Source organism: Bactrocera neohumeralis, chromosome 4 (genome assembly GCF_024586455.1).
Source record: "Bactrocera neohumeralis isolate Rockhampton chromosome 4, APGP_CSIRO_Bneo_wtdbg2-racon-allhic-juicebox.fasta_v2, whole genome shotgun sequence".
In the NCBI taxonomy this organism is placed as follows: domain Eukaryota; kingdom Metazoa; phylum Arthropoda; class Insecta; order Diptera; family Tephritidae; genus Bactrocera; species Bactrocera neohumeralis.
Window position 1 is genome coordinate 64,707,657 of NC_065921.1, and position 19,162 is coordinate 64,726,818.

Below are 19,162 nucleotides of genomic sequence, written 5' to 3' on the forward strand. Positions count from 1 at the left end.
AAATTATAATGCAAGTTAACTCACCTTTTTTATTTATTTTTATTTAAATTAAGAACTTCTTATAAACAATTTTTATTTATTTTATTATCTTTTGGTCATTTAATTAAAATTTTCAATTATTTTTCTCAGTGTGCAAAAGCAAACCCTTCCAACATACTGGAATTTCTAAATTTTTCACACGCGGCAGTTAACTTAGGTTTATGCTCAATACGCTCAGCACTTGACAACTACTTTCGCTCTCCAAAACAGTTACGCGCCACTACGGTTAGCTGGGATCCCCCTGTGCGCCTAGTTGCAGTAAGACGTCATATGTCTGCATAAACACGCGAATTGTTGCTCTTCCAGAGCAACTTTCGTCTTCCAAACCTTCTTTGCGCAAACCGCACCCAACAGCTCTCCCATACTCCACCCCGAGCGCCACTGCAGCGCTGTGCTCCCGAATAGCGCGCAATTATTTTGCCGGTTGATTGCTGCACGCTGTTTGCCGGTAGCAACGCGCTCACCGTTTCATACTCGTAGCTGCCGGCAAAATGCTTGTCGGCTGCGATGCGGCGCGCTCTGCTCAGCGTATTTAAGCGCTGAGCGCACCACCCAACCTTCGTAGTCTGTTCAGAAACACTCGTAGGTTCAGCTGTGCAGTAGTAAAAGGCTTCAGAGGATTCGGTTAATGTGCGTTCATAGCTTCAATAAAGATTTCTGCTTTTCCAATTTGATTCAGCTTTTAATTTGTAATTATTTTTTGAATGTTTTTTATAGTTTAAAGAAAAATTTAGCGCAAATTAAGTGAAAACGTAATTCGATAATTTGGATTTAAGGTAAGATAATGCTGAAATAAAAGACATAATTTATGGAAAATAAAAATGAACAAAATGCTTGTTGCTGGAGTGCAGCGCTGTCTTGCAGACCTTAAAAATCATAATTAATGAAGAGTTAGTTTATAAAAAAAAAATATTTTAGCATTCAAGCAGACAGTGTTTAATGATGTAATATTACTAAACAGAAAACGAAAAAAAGAAAGAAATTATTTACTTTTTGGCGAATTTATTTTTATATTTTCGAAATCGAGAAAGTGTGTTCGAAAGCAATTCTAACCAACAACAATTTGAAACAATGAAAGGAACTCGTTGTAAGTCAATTACTAGGAGTGCATGTGTGTGTATGTGTGCCTGTGGGCGTGTGTGTGTGTGTACCTACTTGAAATTGATGTCAATTCGAAATTTATAAAAAGCTTACACCATCCACCAACTACCAACTGCAATTGTGTACAAAAACAGTGTTTGTGCAAATTGAAATTTCGATAATCGAACTCAATTGATTCCGTGCAGCGCTAGAACGTATCAGAAAAAAAGCAGAAAATGCGATACGCCTGAGGCAGCAAAGGTAACGTCCAAATAGTCGCACGCATTTTAGTGCAGTGGGCGCGTGAACGTGAACCGAGTGCGATCTCAAAACTGTTTCAGGGACAAGCAGCGAGTAAGTTCGAAATTTTTGCTAAAACTACATATATATACAAATATGCTCCATAATTTCAAAAGGGTTTACAAAAATAATATTTCAAAATGCAAAAAATGAAGTTAGTGCTTTCTTGTGATTCGAAAATTCTTTTTAATGTGGGCGTGTATCCAGTAAACAATTTTTGTCGAAACTCTAGCTGAATTACGTTGTGTTATCAACCTAAAATTACTGATTATACAATATGTTCGTAATATAAAATTGGCCGCTGATAAGTAGTACTAGTGGTGAAATAGCAATTCCTTATCGGTCATTCAGTTCCTGCTGATAAATAGCAGCTTTGAGTTTGCTAATATTCAAAGATTCGAAAGATCAAAAAATATTTATTATTTTATAACTAGCGAATTAGGTTGCCAAAATGTTGTGAGAAATCATTAACATTTAAAAATTTTTTAATCTTTTTTTCGAAAAACAAATTATATTCAATGCTTTGTAATAAGTATTTAAAATTTTTTTTTACAATTGAGTACAAATTGAGCTTACAAAATGTTCCTCAAATAGTTATAAATTTAATTTTTACCCTCAAATAGAAATTAAATTAAGTTGTGCCAATGTTCGAAAATTATAATCAATTTTTTTTAGAAATGAGTTCAAATAAGGTTCCTAAAATATTTCTCAAATCGGTAATCTTTTAAATGTTCAGTTAAATCGAAATTAAATTAAGATGTATGAATGTTCGAAAAATCAAAATTATCTTTTGTCTTAAAATTGAGTTCAAATAAAAATCATAAAATGTTCTTCAAATAGGTTAATTTTTAGATTTCCCTCAAATCGAAATTAAATTAAGTTGGACAAATGTTCGAAAATTAAAAATATTTTACTTTAATCGAAGTCAAACTAGGCATTGTGAAATTTTGAAAAAGTTATAATAGTTTCTTCTTTATTTAATTTTATTATTTTACTTTAAATCGAAAATAAATTAGATGGTGCACATGTTCGAAACATCGAAAGTTTCGTCTTTTTTTTATTAGTTTAGTTTTCGTAATTTCTTTAATTTGAAGCTAAATTCGATTATTCTTCAATTTCTCCTTACAATCGAAAGTAAATTATATTATGTGAATGTTCGAAAAATCGAAATTCACTTCTTTATGAATTTTGATTATTTTTCTTTTAAAACGAAATTAAACATGTGCATGATATGTTCGAAAAACTTAAAATCATTACTTATATATTATAATTTAAAAATTTTCATTAACTCGAGTGTATGTTGAAGATTTATCAAAAATAGTTATACATACATATGTATGTACATATAGAAAGTATTTATTATTATTTGAACTTAAGTGAATCAATTAACTTTGAAAATGAAACTAATGCAATTCAAATACTGATAAGAGTCTGAAGAGTTTATTTTAATACTATTCTAACCCTTAACAACAAATAATTAAGTTTTCCGGGTTGTGTACTTCAGTCCGGCCTCGTGCTGCCACTCATCACAATATGATAATATTTTCCACACAAGTGCGCTATCACAGTATACCTAGGTAGTTTACAGTGCATTGTGAAATCTTGACATATTTTATAATTTGTCAACCGATCTTCATATATATGTTTTGTACTACAAAATTTTTAATTTTTCATTCATCCGCTACTTCATTTTTAAACCGCCACACCCACTAGAATTCTGAAAATAATATTTTACTTATACTTAGTTCGTGTTCACATGTTCACCTAAGCTAAATAATGTGAGTCGTCATGTTGAAACATCTAATTTTCTTTATTACTTAAATAGATAGATATTAATCTGTAGTTTTTCTAATGCAACGGTATGTGCGAGAAGCATGTTTTTTTTTGTTCCTGTTATGCTTTTCTATGCGTTTCAATATGCACTTAGCCTGCAGTCAAACTTCGGAGACTGGCCAATCGAACACGTAACTGGTATAAAGCAATTGGAAAAGGTTCCACAGTTGGAAGAATACTGCGAGATTGATAAGTTCTCCACATACTCTTTTGTAATGTTTTCTACCGGAAAGTTAAATATAAGTTTCACACGTTTCATATAAGCTCATAAAGTCATAACGAACCGAAAAGATAGTGTTGGGAATTGTAATTGCGTAAACTCATTTTTATATGTAATCCAACAATAATATTTTGAACAAGTGTAAAAATTTATGTTTTTTTGATTTTCCGTTGCCTTAAGGCAAGTTGTGAGTCGCCTAAATGTTTTGAAAAAATTGCTTATCTCAGACAAAGCAGTGATAGGGAGTGTCGAAACGAAGACGTCGAGCATAATTTAACACCTGTATCGATGCTTTTGCTCATTCTTTTTTTAATTTTAGCAGCTATTCAAGCACTTTCTACGCAACAGTTTGTCCTCCAATTCAGCGTGCGCCTTCCTTATACAGCACACCTGGCAGCATGCCCACTAAGTCAGCAATGTGCAGTTATATTTTTTTTCAATTAAATTCGAAAGCAATTTCGAAATATCCGTTTCCAACTGACAGTTGCATTTCGAAAATCATCAATCAACTATTTAATTGACCGCTGGCTTAGTGTTAAAGCCGAAATAAAATTTGTAATAAATATATAATAAAGAAATATGCATGTACATATGTATGTTTTCGAAAGGGCGCAGGAGCATCGAAATTGCGCTAAATTAAATTTAAATCACTTCACAATAAAAGTCAATTTAGCATTGCAAATTGTTACTAATTCAATTTGTCGGCGCTCGACTCTCGCTGGCGCATTTAATTGGATTGAATTTATTTTTATTTTTGCGGTTTTTCGTTAAATTTAAATTGCACAATGCACACGCACACACACACCCATGTGAAAGCGCGCCTTCGTTGATTCATTGCAGAAACTATTTAAATTTGCTTTTCTTCTTTTAGTCTTTTGTTGTTGCCTAATCTCAATTAGCTGTTTATTACAATTTGGCATATGTTTCGCGTACTTTGTTGCTATTGTTGTTGTTGGCGGCATTGATTGTTTGTTTAACGCAGCGCTAATGGGCGTATTAACTGATGATATAGAATTCTATGTGGGAAATTCGGTTCACTTGTTGCGCACTCATACATATGTATGTATATACATTAGAGTGGGTCGATTTTTTCTATAAAATAAATAATACGGAGCATTCTGAACAACTTGCCTAATGGACTATGTTGAAACCGGTTACGAATCAGCGATTTTTTGGCTCCTATTACTTCTGCTATCCAGTTGATCTAGCTATAATGGCTAAGTTCAACTTGCCGAAATTCAAGGGATTCTTACTGGTTGCTGTCCAAGCGATATCGCTATTCATGCGATAAAGCTAAAACTGTTTTCAGGCAGAAGTTGTCAAAGTTTTATGGAGCTGAGGCTGAAACATCCAGCCACTTTCTCCTTTATTGCTGAACTTTTGCAAAACTGAGGTTGAAACATTTCGACAGTCTTAACTTCAGCGATCCAAATGACATAGGCGAAACTGACATTCGCATTGACCACAGACATGTGATAAGCTCAAAGTGTTATCTCGATTTGTAAGAGTCTTATAATCTATTATGTAAGAGTTACAGACCAGCGTTCTAACCATTCCAAGTGAGATCTTTGTTACGATCGAACTCTTAACCTAACCTAACCTAACATAACTGAAATCAATTTCTTGAACCGATTTGGGTTGAGCTCACGACACTTCGTCACCGTAAGAGTGTTGAAGCCATATTTAAGTTTTATACAATGAACTTTATTGTACTAGTCTAAGTCCGTTTTCGATTTCTTGTTACGGTAAATAATCTTGCTTAAGAACACAGAAACATATTAACATTTCTTACAAATACATCGACATAAAAGCTGAATTTTTTGATCTCAATTTATTCATTGTATATTCGGTGGCGACCTCAGACCTAATAAAGTGTTAATATGTAGTTTTCATAGAACTGTGGATCTGAGATTTGGCCGTCATCGCTTAACACTGTAAGTTCAGAGTTCATATAGAAACGATCAGTTTAGAAAGAACACTCGTTAGTATTTAAACATCAGCAATCAACCAAAGTTGAGCGGCGTTCAATGGAGTTAAGTGGTGATTTAAAAAATTGTGCAGAACTTTTCGTAGGATTTCAGATCAAAGAACAAATAATTTCCTCCAAAGTAGTGATTTTATAGTTAGAATATATCCCCCAAACCCCAACCACCTGAAAATATCAATTTCCATAAAAAAAATTCAATGAAGTCACCGACAGATATGGATAGAAATTCATTTTTGGTAAATATTTACTTAAGGCTTGTGAGAAAATTTTTGAAGCTAGACTTTTTCAACGCCATAGTTTGCAGTAATTCGCACATTTTAATTATTATGCTCTCTCTTTTTTGTGATTTCTCAGTTTAACACCTTATATTTGAGATTTCAGCGGTCTTCGCATTCACTTAAACCTCTGTTGCTTGAGCTCGTTTGCCTCCTTACCACCATCCACATTGCTGCGCCGAGTCTGCCACTTTCCTCCATTACTTATATTCCCTGCTTCGAAAATTCGGCGTTGACCGCCAAAGCACAAGCACGAGCATACCTGCCCGTTTAACCGGTTTAAACATTTACCGGCAAATGTTGTTTTTTTTTTTGTTTGCTCGCTACCGGCTACTTAAGCTTTGTTGCTGCAACACTTTATCGGCTTTTCGGGGCTTAGTCACTTTTCCGCCAAGACACGTCGCGCACGCTTGTGGCTTGTTTAAGTCGCTTACCACAACTGTACCTATGTGTGTGTGGCGTTGGCGTGTTGCAAGCAAATGCTAGTTAATGCAACCACACCTCAAATCATGCCGACTCACGCCTACCCTCCCGCCAACCGCCGCCAACCACTCTTCACTCAAGATACAAAAGTAGTGGCAGCAGATTGATTTCGCTTGGCAAATTTTTGTCGGTTGCTTGCTTTTGCCGTTCACCAACGCGTTGCATCGAATTTCATGCTATCTGCCGGCGGAAGGCAACAACAACAACAGCGCGCTGCAGAAGCAATGATGCAGAAGAAAGCGCCAACGCCCTAAATTCAACCGCAAATGCAGTCTTGTTGTCGATGGCGCTGTGTTGTTGGAGCGGGCGCGAAGTTTGGGCATAGCAACAACAACAAGCAGCGCCAGCAAAGGCGGCTTGTAATATGAGTAATATTAGCGCATTTAACCGCTTGCCGGCAGTAGGCGCAGGCCTGACTTTCCACAGACTTGCCAATACACACACACACACATACACAAACATATATGCATATCTGTATATACACACACGCTGGCAACGCGACAAAACCAATTCCGGTGATACTTCAAACAAACTGTACTAAGCCGTTGCCGGGCCGGCTGCCGTTATGGCGACAGTTTAAGCGTCGGCGCGCCGGTTAAACGCTCGCTTATTGCATTTATTTCCTTCTTTGTGCGCTTTGCACGCCGCACTCGTGCGCTTGCTTGTAGCGTGGGCGTTGCTGTTTATCCAAACCGAGCTGGTTTGTTGTTTGGTTGCCACTGCCGTTGCTTTGGTGCATCGGTTTCGCCCGATTTGGTCTGCCTGCTCGCATTCCAAGACGCATTAGGCGTATTTCCTCAATCCCCAAACATTGCGCGGTTGCAATTAAACGCCCACCACTGTCTCACACAGCCATACACACACTTTCCAATATTCCCTCTTCCCGCACCGATCATTGTGACCCCACTTTGCCACACAACAACCATAGTCCGGTTTGTGGTAATTAAGCTCGTTTAGCAATTCTTGCAAGAATGTGTTAATTTATAGTTAAAAAAAACCGTTACCCTTGAGAAATGCTGCCATATTTACAAAAAACAAAGAGTTGTTTTAAATTACCAAGTACTTAATAATAAACTGCAGCTAAGAGCGGATGTTATTAAAAAGTATACATACATATGTTTTCCAACAAAAAGTATATACAAACAGGCATACTCGTATATTATATTATAATATAGATTTAATTGCTCGCAAAATGCCTTGACTTTGCCACTCAAATAACTGGTTTGTGGCATAGATTCATTCTCAATTACTTAAGTTCCAACTGCCTAATATTTGCATGCAAATGAAGTATGAAACTCTTGAATTACCGAAGATGGACCTGTTTGTTAGCATACACATGTTTGTGAATCAAGTTGAGTGGCTATGAAACAGGTTCCAAATGTTTTTTCTTTCATTTGCGCTTGTTTAGAATTCGAGTGGTTTCGATAAGACTCAAAGTGATAACAGTAGCAACTGAGTAATTAAGACTTGATTTCACGCTGAAGCGAATATTTTTATGCTCGCTTTAAAATGGTTTCTATAGTAAGCACCAGGAATAATGGGATGCCCAACTCTCCTGTCACTGGAAATGTGAGAGCCGCTCACCTACCGAACTTTGACAGTTGACTGGATTGGGTAGGTTTTGACGTTTTGCAATTGGAATGACTGGAACGGCCAGATTGAAATTATACCAAAAATATATGTGAACGGAGGAATTTGTTGCCGCCGTTCAAGATCGCTAATAAAAATTTAAAACAATGAAAATCAAAGAAAATGCGAAATTTAAATATATTTCATGAAACAATTTGTAATTTGATGCATAATAGAATTAATTTTTTATTACAAATGATTAAAAACATTTATTAATTGAGACTAACAGGCTTAATTCACCTTATTAGGTATTGAAAGATCGAAAGTCAGTTGTTTTAATATACCATAAAATCATAAAAAAGGAATTAAGTAGTTTCGCCATATATTAAAAGTCCAATATATAATAATTTGCAATCGTAATAAATGTTGGGTATTTTAATTTAAAATGCCCAAAAATTCTTATTTTGTTCGATCTGGCCATAATGGAAAATGTTATAAAAAAAACGCTTATTTTGAGGCGCTCTCACACTGGAATAAGTTGGGCATCCCATTATTCCTGCTATAAACTTTGAAACTCGAGAGCTTCCTGCGAACTAAAGCATATTCTATTTGTAGTTGAGATCGCAAAAATAACCGAAAACACGAAATTTCGTCGAAATTGTAAAGTAGTAATAAACTTATTTTTGGTCTCTGGATAATAACTTAAGGGGCATAGAAGAACCTTTCTCGGATATTTTAGTTTTGAATCTTGTATCTTCATACATCTGTTTATCGTATATATTCATTATAAATATAATAATCATCCGTTGGATTACGCTTGGGATTAAGAGGTTGTAGTGGGATCTCTTGAGTAACTGTGGATCATGTGCACGTAATGCAAAGTCCTATGATTTATCCGTTAGTAATAAATACATTTGAAACACTCAGCCTGTCGAAAGGCCTTTATATAACATCTCAAGTTTCACTTTCTTACACCTAACCCATAATCTTTTCTGAACTTTTGTTCCAATTTATTGTGCAACAGAATATTACCCCGTAGAGTAGCTGGCCTATGAGTTTTAAGAAAATTGGCAGTTAAAAATAATATTTCTGAAAAGTGTTGCCACCTAATTAAACAATGTATCCTACAATGTTATAGGAAACATTTTAGATAAATGTTGCCACCTGTTTGATAATTTTAAATAATAATATATAAAATAAAACATAATAGGGGTATTCTCTTGCTCTTGCAAAACCCGGTGCACGGTGCAAGAATTGCAGATTTACAACGGCACAACAACAAACACACGCAGAAAAATATTTGCAAGGGCTGTAAAATATGTCAGACCAAAACCTATATATATTTGCGTGCAATGTCACGCAAAAATATAATTGCAACCCTGTTGTAGTTGCCATTTTACATAAAGACATATTAGGTCGTTAAATTGTTGAGGAAGATAAGTTTTAAATGGATTTTATTATTTCTATTTAAATTTTAAAGATTTGTTACAGTTTTTTCTCTTAAAAATGTATGCAGAAGGTGCGCCAATTCACAATAGCCATGCTTAATAGTCATTCACAACAAATTGACCGAATTAGCCATTCATATATCACTAGATTCTGCAATGGGTGCTCTCGTGCTCTTGTATATTTCGGTATAGTATTTTTGCAATCTGCAATCTTGCAAGAGCAAGAGAATACCCCTAATGAGTATATGCATATCTCGTGATGTTTAATTAAACTGCAACAAATATTGTCGAATAAGGTTGCCACCTGTTTAAGATTATTTTACATTCAATGCAAATGACAAAATAAACGAAATATTATAAAATTGATGTTGACCTAGAAAATTTTAACAATAATTTATATTCGCGATATTTTTTACAAGTGCAAAATTTGAGTAAAAAATAATTTTAAGATAAACGAATTATAAGAATAGGTGTAAACTGAAGGAGTCTATAAAGGCTTACAAACACAAATATTTTTGGCGTTGCCATATATTTGCAAACAAGTTTTCTTTCTACCCGTTCAGATATATTAATTAACTGTTATAATATGCTGATCAAACTAAACACGTTTGAAAAAAATTTATTTTTACGAAAAGTTGTCATCTGTTTCAAAAATTTTATAATAATATTATTAAAAAATTTTACTTCAAATATGTATGTACATACATATTGTATGTACGTAACGGGGTTTTCAATAAGAGCGCTATAAAAGTACGGTTTGGCATATCAATGAATTCTTTATTCGACGATTTGAAAGTGCATTAAATGCCGTTATGTATGGAACTCTATTTCTTTTGCTTGGCCATATGGACAATCGACTTGCAAAAGCCCACACGCTGAAACCAATTTTAACGGCGTCTCGCACGACCGAGACGGCCGATTGACTGCAGATAACACGTTCGAAACTTAGTTTTCATAAATCGTCGCTGACATTGGCATGGTTGGCTTGGGTGGCGTCCCCACAGAAAATATTGTCCTAAGTCCATATCATCCCATTCACAGTAACTTGCCGGTCTTGATCATCACGGAAGAAGTACGGCCCATAAGCGCATCAAACTCTAATTTTTCAGGATACAATGGTGACGAAGTACGTGTGGATTGCTGCCTGACCAATTACGCTTATTGACGAAGCCATTCAGCCAGAAATGAGGCTTATCGCTAAAGATGATTTTTCAATGAAAACCGGGATAATTTTCAAGCGGCTTCAGTTCTTGCGTCAAATTGATTTTGTAAGGATTTATAAAGACGTGCCAAGATCGTTTCGCAAAATTGGCAAAACTATGCCCTACGCTTGAAAACGACGTGTGAGAGATTGATTTTGCTCTTTCTCAATTGATGCGCTAGCGGCAGCAATATTCTCGACACTACGGGCACTTCTTTGTCTCGCTGGCACGGGAATGATTATGACGACCATAAATTGGCTCTTAAAGTTGATGCTGACTCTGACTCCGAATTTCGATAGTAAATTTCTATAATTTCGACTCGCTGTTGGATCGTATATCTTTTCATGATAAAATGGCAAACTTTACTGAAAAGAAATGTCAAAAGAGCGGGAAAAAATATGGCGCCGTTTGCTGCCCCTTTAAGTCTAGTTTTGTAGCGTCGTTTTAAAAAAACCCGTTACTACTACTTCGTAGATAAGAATATCCGATGTAATCCAGATGAATTTCGTTAATAATCTCACAGCTTAGATTTCAGATATGTTATTGTCGCTAATCCATATGCTTCAGTTTTTATTTATAATCCGAGTTATTTCTTTTTATTAGTAGCATCATTAAAAAAACTTGATACCCCCCAGTTCAAATAAACATTGACGCATTTTTATCACATTTTATTATGTTTATGAGTGCTTTATCTGACAATTTATTATCACACATGCCCAATGGGTTTACGCATATTGTCCGGTTAACTGGCAGGCGTCATATTAAGTGTACTTGTCTGGCAGAATATCTTATCTTATCGGCAATTTTAATGGGGGCACAGAACTATTCTTAACAGGAAATTAGATAGAATTAGACAAAAGTATGCAATAAATTGTTATAGTATTTTACAAACAACTGAAACCTTTTAACATTGGGAAGAGGAAGGAAAGAAGATGAAACTCTCAGAAGCTGAAGAAATTCGATTAATCAAGCTGACAACTCTATTTCAAAGCTATTTTTTTCATTGTCAGGATTCTAGTACCTGCTTGAGTCCCAAAAAGCTAAAGAAACTCGGTTAATTGAGCTATCCATTATAATACAAGACTATTTCTCTCCTGCGCGAGCACTATTTCTTTTATCGAGGTTTTTTTAACTAATTAATATTTTAAACTCCACTCCGTTGGAAAGACCAGGTGGAGAATGACCTGGCTGCACTTAGTATCGTATTGTTGTCAACTCACCTATAACAACGGAAGCGGTGTCTACGCTATTTAAGAAGCAGAAGAAAACTTTAAACTCCCTAAAATGTATGTTAGAAAGTACATAGACAATTAAATTTTACACCACTTGACTTTTATTTGTAAATAAAATAATGAACTGCAGCGTTTTTTGTCACTCCAGCAATAGTAACAGAATTAACACGTGACGTTACATCAATCCAATATAATCATAAAAAATATAGTAAAATATTTATTCTCTTCATTTTCCCGTAGTTACCACAATCAATCAACAAATATATAAATAATGGCCGATGAAGCACAAGCACCACCACCAGCTGAGGAGGCGCCACCAGCAGAGGGTGCCGAGGGCGCGCCCGCCGAAGCGGCCGCTGATGCGCCACCAGCTGAACCCATCAAACACTCCTACACCCTCTTCTACTTCAATGTGAAAGCATTGGCTGAGCCGCTACGTTATTTATTCGCATACGGCGGCATCGAGTACGAAGATGTGCGTGTCACGCGTGACGAGTGGCCGGCACTCAAGCCGAGTAAGTAGTCACCATCAACCATTTTTATTAGCAGCAGTATCACTAATGCGTTTCCTCTCTCTCTTTCCTCATTTTTCTCTCTTCCTCACTTTGTCTCGCGGTGGCGTCTTCACAGCAATGCCCATGGGTCAAATGCCAGTACTGGAAGTTGATGGCAAACGTGTACACCAGAGCATTTCGATGGCCCGCTTTTTGGCTCGCACAGTTGGCCTGAACGGTGCCACACCGTGGGAGGATCTACAAATCGATATTGTTGTTGATACCATAAACGATTTCCGTCTAAGTAGCGAACAATGTGTGCGCTTGCATGTTGCATGTTGTTTTGATTAATTTTTATTTTAATCTATAGAAATTGCAGTCGTCTCCTATGAACCCGAGGATGATATCAAAGAGAAGAAACTCGTAACACTCAATACCGAAGTCATTCCATTCTATTTGGAAAAATTGGAACAGACTGTTAAGGATAATGAGGGACACTTCGCATTGGGAAAGGTGAGTCGAATCATTGTGAATCCCCAAAATGGCAAGGGAGTTTGATTTTTTCAGCTATTAAGACCCAGAATAGACTAAGTAAACAATTGGTAGATCTGTATAGTTTCAATTTCTGGAGTCATTTGTAGGTCTGGCTCTCGGATCTTTCAAACTTTTCTGTTTGAGAAACCCCTGATTTAAAATTGATTTTGAAAAGGTGTCTTTTTCGACACTGACCCACAACTGACTGAATTATACCACATACCGCACCGTAATGGCAAGAATATATCCGATTACACTCAATTAATCAAAGTACAAGTCAGAAATTGGAAATCATATAGCGGTACTTTTATGGAAATATATGTATTCTACAAAAATATCCAAGTATACCTTATTAAGTTGAAGCTATTTACAGTTCAGAAGACTCATATAACGGCCCTTTAAGGAAATATAATTAACAAAACTTTTGTAATTAGCATTAACCCAGGATAAAAGAACTTCCGACGGTATTCAAACCACACTACATATAGTACATTAATCTGATTGCATCCATGACAATTATATGATTAGGTCACAAAATAAAAGAGATCAGAGGGTTCTAAAAACTTCGAGTTGCCATCAAAAGGTTGATGAATTCAATTGAGTAATACTTTATCAGCGTTTGCCGAGGGTCATTGAACCGATTAGTTGTTAATATACCAACTCCGAAAATAAAACATAGATCGAAGAGAGAGAGAGAGAGAGAGTATGCAATAAGTCTGATTGCTTAAATAATTATTAATCGAGGGCTCCACAGATCTACAGTTATTCTAAAAGAAAGCTTAGGATGGAATATATACAATTTTGTAAAGGAAAATTATGAAGAAGAGAAAGGATATATAAGATAAATGTAATTTCTATAACACCAATATATATTTCAGATAACATGGGCCGATGTCTACTTCGCCGGTATCATCGATTACATGAACTACATGGTAAAGCGTGATCTGTTGGAGCAATATCCAGCGCTGAAGGCTGTCGTTGATGAAGTCAACGCATTGGAACCGATCAAGGCCTGGATCGAGAAGAGACCCGTGACTGAAGTTTAAGGCAAAAAAACATAAGAAATTAATAATAATTAAATGAAAGCTGATAGAATCTTGAATAACAACTATATAACAGCTGGAAGAGAGTCTTACTCCGCATAGCATAACTTAGCATAGCATAGGAAGTGCTAAACTAAACAAAATGGCGTGAGGAAGAAGAAACATATGCAAAACAGCAAAAAATACTATTCTAAACATCACATAAATAATATTTGTAGAAAAGCCAAGCTTTTTGAACACACACACCAACATATATACATTTTTACGGATTTCCATGATAGGCAACAACAATAACATTTAATAAAAAATAAAAAAACATCTTAAAAACAATATTGATCTACATGACACTTTGTTCCTTTTTTGTGTACTTTGTAACGGTAATTAATTGTGAACTAATATTATTATATAACGGGGAAGCAAATAATAACACAATTATAGCCAATAACTGTTTTTGTTGTACTAATAAACATTAACAGTTATGTTAAAGTTGTTACATTATATTTTAGTTAGATAAAAAATGTGCATTAGTGTGGGGCATTTCAGGGAGGAGTTGGAAATACTGTTATTTTTTAATTTAACAATATTATTTTTCTATTATTATTATGAATTTTTTATATTATTTCTTTAATTTTTTATATTATTTTATTTCTTTTGTATTATTTTTATAACATATTTTCTGTTAATTAGTGTGACAACAGTTCGTTTTACTATTGAGAATTCTAATCTATTTTGAAATTACGTTACTGAAATTTTCAATTTTTTGATAAATACTGGTAATTTTCAAATACCTCTATTAAAATGTCCGATTTTTAAATAAGCATTTTTATTGCAAATTACTTTTCTTACGTAAACTAATGTTAAAAAATTTGGAAAATTAAAAAGAAAAAAATATGGTAACTTTTTTTAATGATTTTAACTTTTGAAAATATTTAATGGATAAATTGAAAATTTAGGTTATGTTATTCTTTACATACATACATATGCGCACTAAATTTTATATAACATTTTATATTATTTATTTTCTCTTATTTTTTATTTATTATTATATTAACCTTTTTTATCATAACATTTCTTCTATTATTTTTAATGGCAAATTAATTCCTGTGCAGCCTATAACACTTATACAACTTACATATTTCATTTTAAAGAAGTGTATTTCCATAATATTTTTGCCTCATTATTTTTAACTATTTTTAAACGCTATTTTTCTTATTAAAAACTATTTTTGTTGCATTAAAAATCAAATACTTTTAGTCTAAATTATAACTTACTAAATAATTCTCTTTGCATTCAATTCTCTAAGCACTCTAGCGCTCACTAAAACACCAAAAGCAAATTAAAGCTACAACAAATTAAAAAAAAATAAAATTGCTTAATTGCTTTTAGTGCTTAGTAAAATTTAATTAATTAGTTTTCTATAAAAAATAAAAATGAAAATTTTAAAAGTTTATTATAAGCGATAGGCTCCACAAGCAAAACAACTACAAAACAAGCTAAGCATGCACACACAGTTATATGAATACACACATATGAACATACATATTTTATGTAGGTTTGTAATATGACTGCTTGCCTGCATGCTTAAACGCTAATACATACATAAATTAACATCTCCTTACGGGTTAATGATTTACATATATATTACTATTATTAATATAAAACATATATAAATAGATTGTACGCAAGTATTCTAGTGCCAACTTACAAAAAAAAATAATATTTTGATCCACATTTAAATTGTACTCTAATTTTAAACTAACAAACATTGCAAATGAACACACTTGAGTGTCGGAAAAAATTTGCAAAATTGCTAATAAAAATATAAAAAAAGCTCACCATTGCCACTATCAAAGAAGCACTCATTATCAGAAAATATTTTAAAATCGCAAACTCAAATTCAACCTCATTAAGCACTCACTCAATAACACATAAAATCAAGTGATTAAAAGAACCACAAAAAATTGCATCCAAATGCCAAAATTATTGCACCACGAACCAACGCAACTACAACGAGCAACACAACTATTGAGATGTACACTGAACAAGCTACCAAAACAAACAGGCAAAAGAAAACACTAGAGGAGGAGCAGTGAAGAAAATAATTTGAAAAATAACTTTGCAAATATTAAACAAATAAAAAAGTGCAAATATATGCCTTAAATTGTTGAACAAATAACAATAATTTTAACAACAATGAAAATATATTAACAAATTCGTGTTAATCAAAGCAGCGTAGAGAAGAAGCAGCAAATAGGCAGTTAACATCAATTTACTATTTAAACAGCGAAAGAAAGAACACGCAAATTGGATTAATACAAAAATAGCATATTAAATACAACACCAAAATACTGAAATTTTGAAAACAGCCGTTTTTAACGTGTAATGAAATTTCTTTAAGTACTTTTATGCGAAAAAATAACGAAAGTTGCAATAAAGAAAGCATACGGAGAGTGTTTGTGTTTAATTTTTTCAAGTATTATTTAAATTAAATGCTACTACAGGAAAAGCAACAATTATTCAAGCAAAGCGGTAAAAGACGGCCAAGCCAGTAGAATTAATTTTTTGTTTACCGATGCAGGCACTGAATAGATCTTCGAAATATCAGTCCTTGGTCCAATAATATCCAGACTAATTTCAATACCGTAGAACTGGCTGATTTGGGAACTTCGTTCTGAATATAGAAGTACAACTCCTACCTATCCAAGAATTTATACTATCCTACTAAACACATATTCTGCAGGCCCTCAGCACCTAATCTAACTGCCTTACTAGGCACCACCTGTTTTCGCACTTCCAATTCACACACTGTATATACATACCATATATAGACATACACTCAGTCCTTTTTTACCCGATTTTTGGTTCTGCCACTAATCGCGTAAAAATGGTTAGTTTTCCAATATTAACTGACGAATTGGTTCCGAATATAAAAAATATCGCGTATAACAAAATATACGCGCAAAAAAATATTCAAAAACAATACAATAAGTTTCAAATTTCAGACTTATGATTTATTCATTCATAGCAAAATAAAAAATACAAAACAAAAACCATATATGTATAAAAGAGAAGAAAATAATAAATTGGTAGATTTATTGAAAAAACCGTTGAATGCTGTTTAATCACTGTCATTATCCGTAGTGGAAATTATTCTTAGCCGCTTATTTTGATGGCCGGCACTGATATCACTAGAATTTGTATCAGAATCAATAGTAAGAACTATGGATTGATGTTCTGATTGACTTAGCATCTCCGACTGAGTTTGCACCATAAATTCAGTTAATTATGTTTGAATGCTTCTTTTTGGACCCAATAAATTCCGATGTAGTTCTTTATATCTTAACATGCAGAGACTCAATTCTTTTTGAAAAATTCGTGCACGTTCGGCATCAGTATCATTTGCTACAAAATAATTTTCCAATTCTGCTGCAAGTTTAAGACCAAGCAAAAAAGGAAAAAAAGCAATCGCGTTAAAGTGACAAATTCGCGTAAAAAAGGAATTTGCGCTGCAAAAATAACCGCGTTAAAGTGAAATAGCGTAAAAAGAGATCGCGTAAAAAAAGGACTGAGTGTATTTCAAAATTAATAACACTCACTTACCAATTCAGTTCACCACAAATCTTTATTACAAAAATTAATTTACAATATCATGAAAATAAGTACAGGTACCGTTAAACCCGCTACTGTACTACGCTGATGACAGCAGGAAATATCTATAGTTATTAACTATATACAATCTATATTTTATAACCCTTTAAGACACAAAATAAATGCATTTGAGTTGCAAATCGAGCCACACACATCCATATAATGCACGATTTAACAACATTTGTTTAGGAAATCAAGCCAACTAACTTAATTTCAACAATTAATTATCACGAATCACTTCTTATTGAAATTTGGTTTGCGCTTCTCAACGAAGCTCCTTAAACCCTCTTGCGCATCCTCCATACCGATATTTTTAACCATTACCTGCAATTTAAACCAACCAATCATCATGTTAGAAAAATGTGTATACGTATTAATACATACGTCTGTGCCTTGATCGTAAGCATCCTTGACACTCAAGCCCAATTGCTTATAGTAAAACTTTTTACCCATGGCTAATATAGCGCGTGGTTTCTCCTTTATCGATTGTGTTATTTTGTCAGTTTCAGCATCTAATTGAGCTTCTGGCACCACAACACTAGCCAAACCTTAATTTACATACATTTTATTAAAACTCTAAAAACAAAAGGTATTGTCCAGCATTTACCTGCCGTTAGCGCGTCCTGTGCGTTGATGGGGAAACCAGTAAAGAGCAAGTAAGAGGATTTCATACGTGGCATAACACGCGATATGGCAATACCAGGTGTAGTGCAGAATATACCAATATTAACGCTGAAGTAGATCAATAAACAATTATAAAACAAACAAATAAACGTTATCTGCATTTAATACTCAAAACCACTCCTGAACATTACATACCCTGAAGCAGCAAAACTGGCTTTATCAGATGCCACAACCATGTCACATGAAGCAGCCAGCTGTAGACCTGCAGCAGTAGCCATGCCATTTACTTTCGCTATTATTGGCACAGGCGATTTATAAATGTTCAAAATTATATCAACAAGTTGACTGAAGATCGCATGCCCGCCATCGCTAGATGCTGACTGCAATAAATTTATTGAGATGATTAGTCGTTAACATAGCTATATTAATATGCAAACTTTTAGGTACATACGATTTCCTTCAAATTATGTCCCGCTGACCACACTGGACCGGTAGAACTAATTACAATACAACGCAAACTTTCGTCATGCACATCCTTTGTAATGCCGTCCAATATCGATGACATTACCTCGCAAGAGAGTGTATTGCGTGCTCTCGGATCATTCAAAACGATTTCACGAACGCCATCGTTTTGTTTAATTATTGTACTTTGTTTCCGAAAGCTTCCAACTTGCAATGAAGCCGTCGCGGCGGTTGCTGCTAAATTTGAGCTCTACAAAATATTACAAATTCTAATATGTCTTATCTGTTACATACATTTTTTCAGAATTTGCTTACCTTGGCTAACGTTGTATAAATCACTCGCAACATTTTTTGCTTAATAATGGTAAAATCACACTTGTTGCGAATTAAATAGACACAGTGACAGCTCAATTAGTGATAAGTAAATCAGCTGTTAATGCAGGTATAACAACAAATGTTTACATAGCTAGCCAAGGCCCCATAGGAAAAGTTACAAGTACTTGAAGGAGAAAACTTTTGAAAACAAAGCCAATTGAAGTAGGTGAGGTATATTGAAGCATTTTATTTCCCTTTTGACTGGTAATAATATATTAAAGAAATATAGTACTAACTGGCCAACATGAAAGCAAATTTGAACAGTAAGGACAAACTATTTGACACTCCAACTGCAAGTCAAACTAGCAATCAAT

General features: G+C 34.3%; 2 protein-coding genes across 3 annotated transcripts; one reads left to right on the top strand and one right to left on the bottom strand.

Moving 5' to 3' along the window:
• The first annotated feature begins 563 nt into the window (after positions 1–563).
• Positions 564–14,069, top strand: LOC126756260 (glutathione S-transferase S1). Of its 2 annotated transcripts, XM_050469203.1 has the most exons (6): positions 564–669; positions 757–815; positions 11,909–12,183; positions 12,299–12,466; positions 12,533–12,675; positions 13,575–14,069. In XM_050469203.1, exons 3-6 carry the CDS (start codon positions 11,940–11,942, stop codon positions 13,740–13,742), a joined length of 723 nt encoding a protein of 240 aa, XP_050325160.1. In that variant the 5' UTR covers positions 564–669; positions 757–815; positions 11,909–11,939; the 3' UTR covers positions 13,743–14,069. The 2 variants fall into 2 exon arrangements, with proteins under 2 accessions (XP_050325160.1, XP_050325161.1); XM_050469204.1 differs by lacking the exons at positions 564–669; positions 757–815 and adding an exon at positions 1,394–1,473.
• A 3,273-nt stretch (positions 14,070–17,342) lies between these two features.
• On the bottom strand, positions 17,343–18,907 carry LOC126756256 (enoyl-CoA hydratase domain-containing protein 3, mitochondrial). Its single transcript, XM_050469200.1, has 6 exons — positions 18,789–18,907; positions 18,463–18,723; positions 18,207–18,391; positions 17,995–18,119; positions 17,772–17,935; positions 17,343–17,711 (listed from the first exon to the last, which is right to left on the bottom strand). The coding sequence occupies exons 1-6, from the start codon at positions 18,819–18,821 to the stop codon at positions 17,622–17,624; spliced, it is 858 nt and encodes a 285-aa protein (XP_050325157.1). The 5' UTR covers positions 18,822–18,907; the 3' UTR covers positions 17,343–17,621.
• Positions 18,908–19,162: the final 255 nt, after the last annotated feature.

What these genes read in the sequence shown, in the direction of transcription:
- LOC126756260 (XM_050469203.1), top strand. Translation starts at nt 11,940, where the DNA reads ATGGCCGATGAAGCACAAGCACCACCACCAGCTGAGGAGGCGCCACCA. An exon ending in GTGGCCGGCACTCAAGCCGA is followed by an intron (nt 12,184 to 12,298) that starts GTAAGTAGTCAC and finishes GCGTCTTCACAG; the next exon opens with CAATGCCCATGGGTCAAATG. An exon ending in GACACTTCGCATTGGGAAAG is followed by an intron (nt 12,676 to 13,574) that starts GTGAGTCGAATC and finishes TATATATTTCAG; the next exon opens with ATAACATGGGCCGATGTCTA.
- LOC126756256 (XM_050469200.1), bottom strand. Translation starts at nt 18,821, where the DNA reads ATGTTGCGAGTGATTTATACAACGTTAGCCAAG. An exon ending in TTTATACAACGTTAGCCAAG is followed by an intron (nt 18,724 to 18,788) that starts GTAAGCAAATTC and finishes AATATTTTGTAG; the next exon opens with AGCTCAAATTTAGCAGCAAC. An exon ending in GCCAGTTTTGCTGCTTCAGG is followed by an intron (nt 18,120 to 18,206) that starts GTATGTAATGTT and finishes GATCTACTTCAG; the next exon opens with CGTTAATATTGGTATATTCT.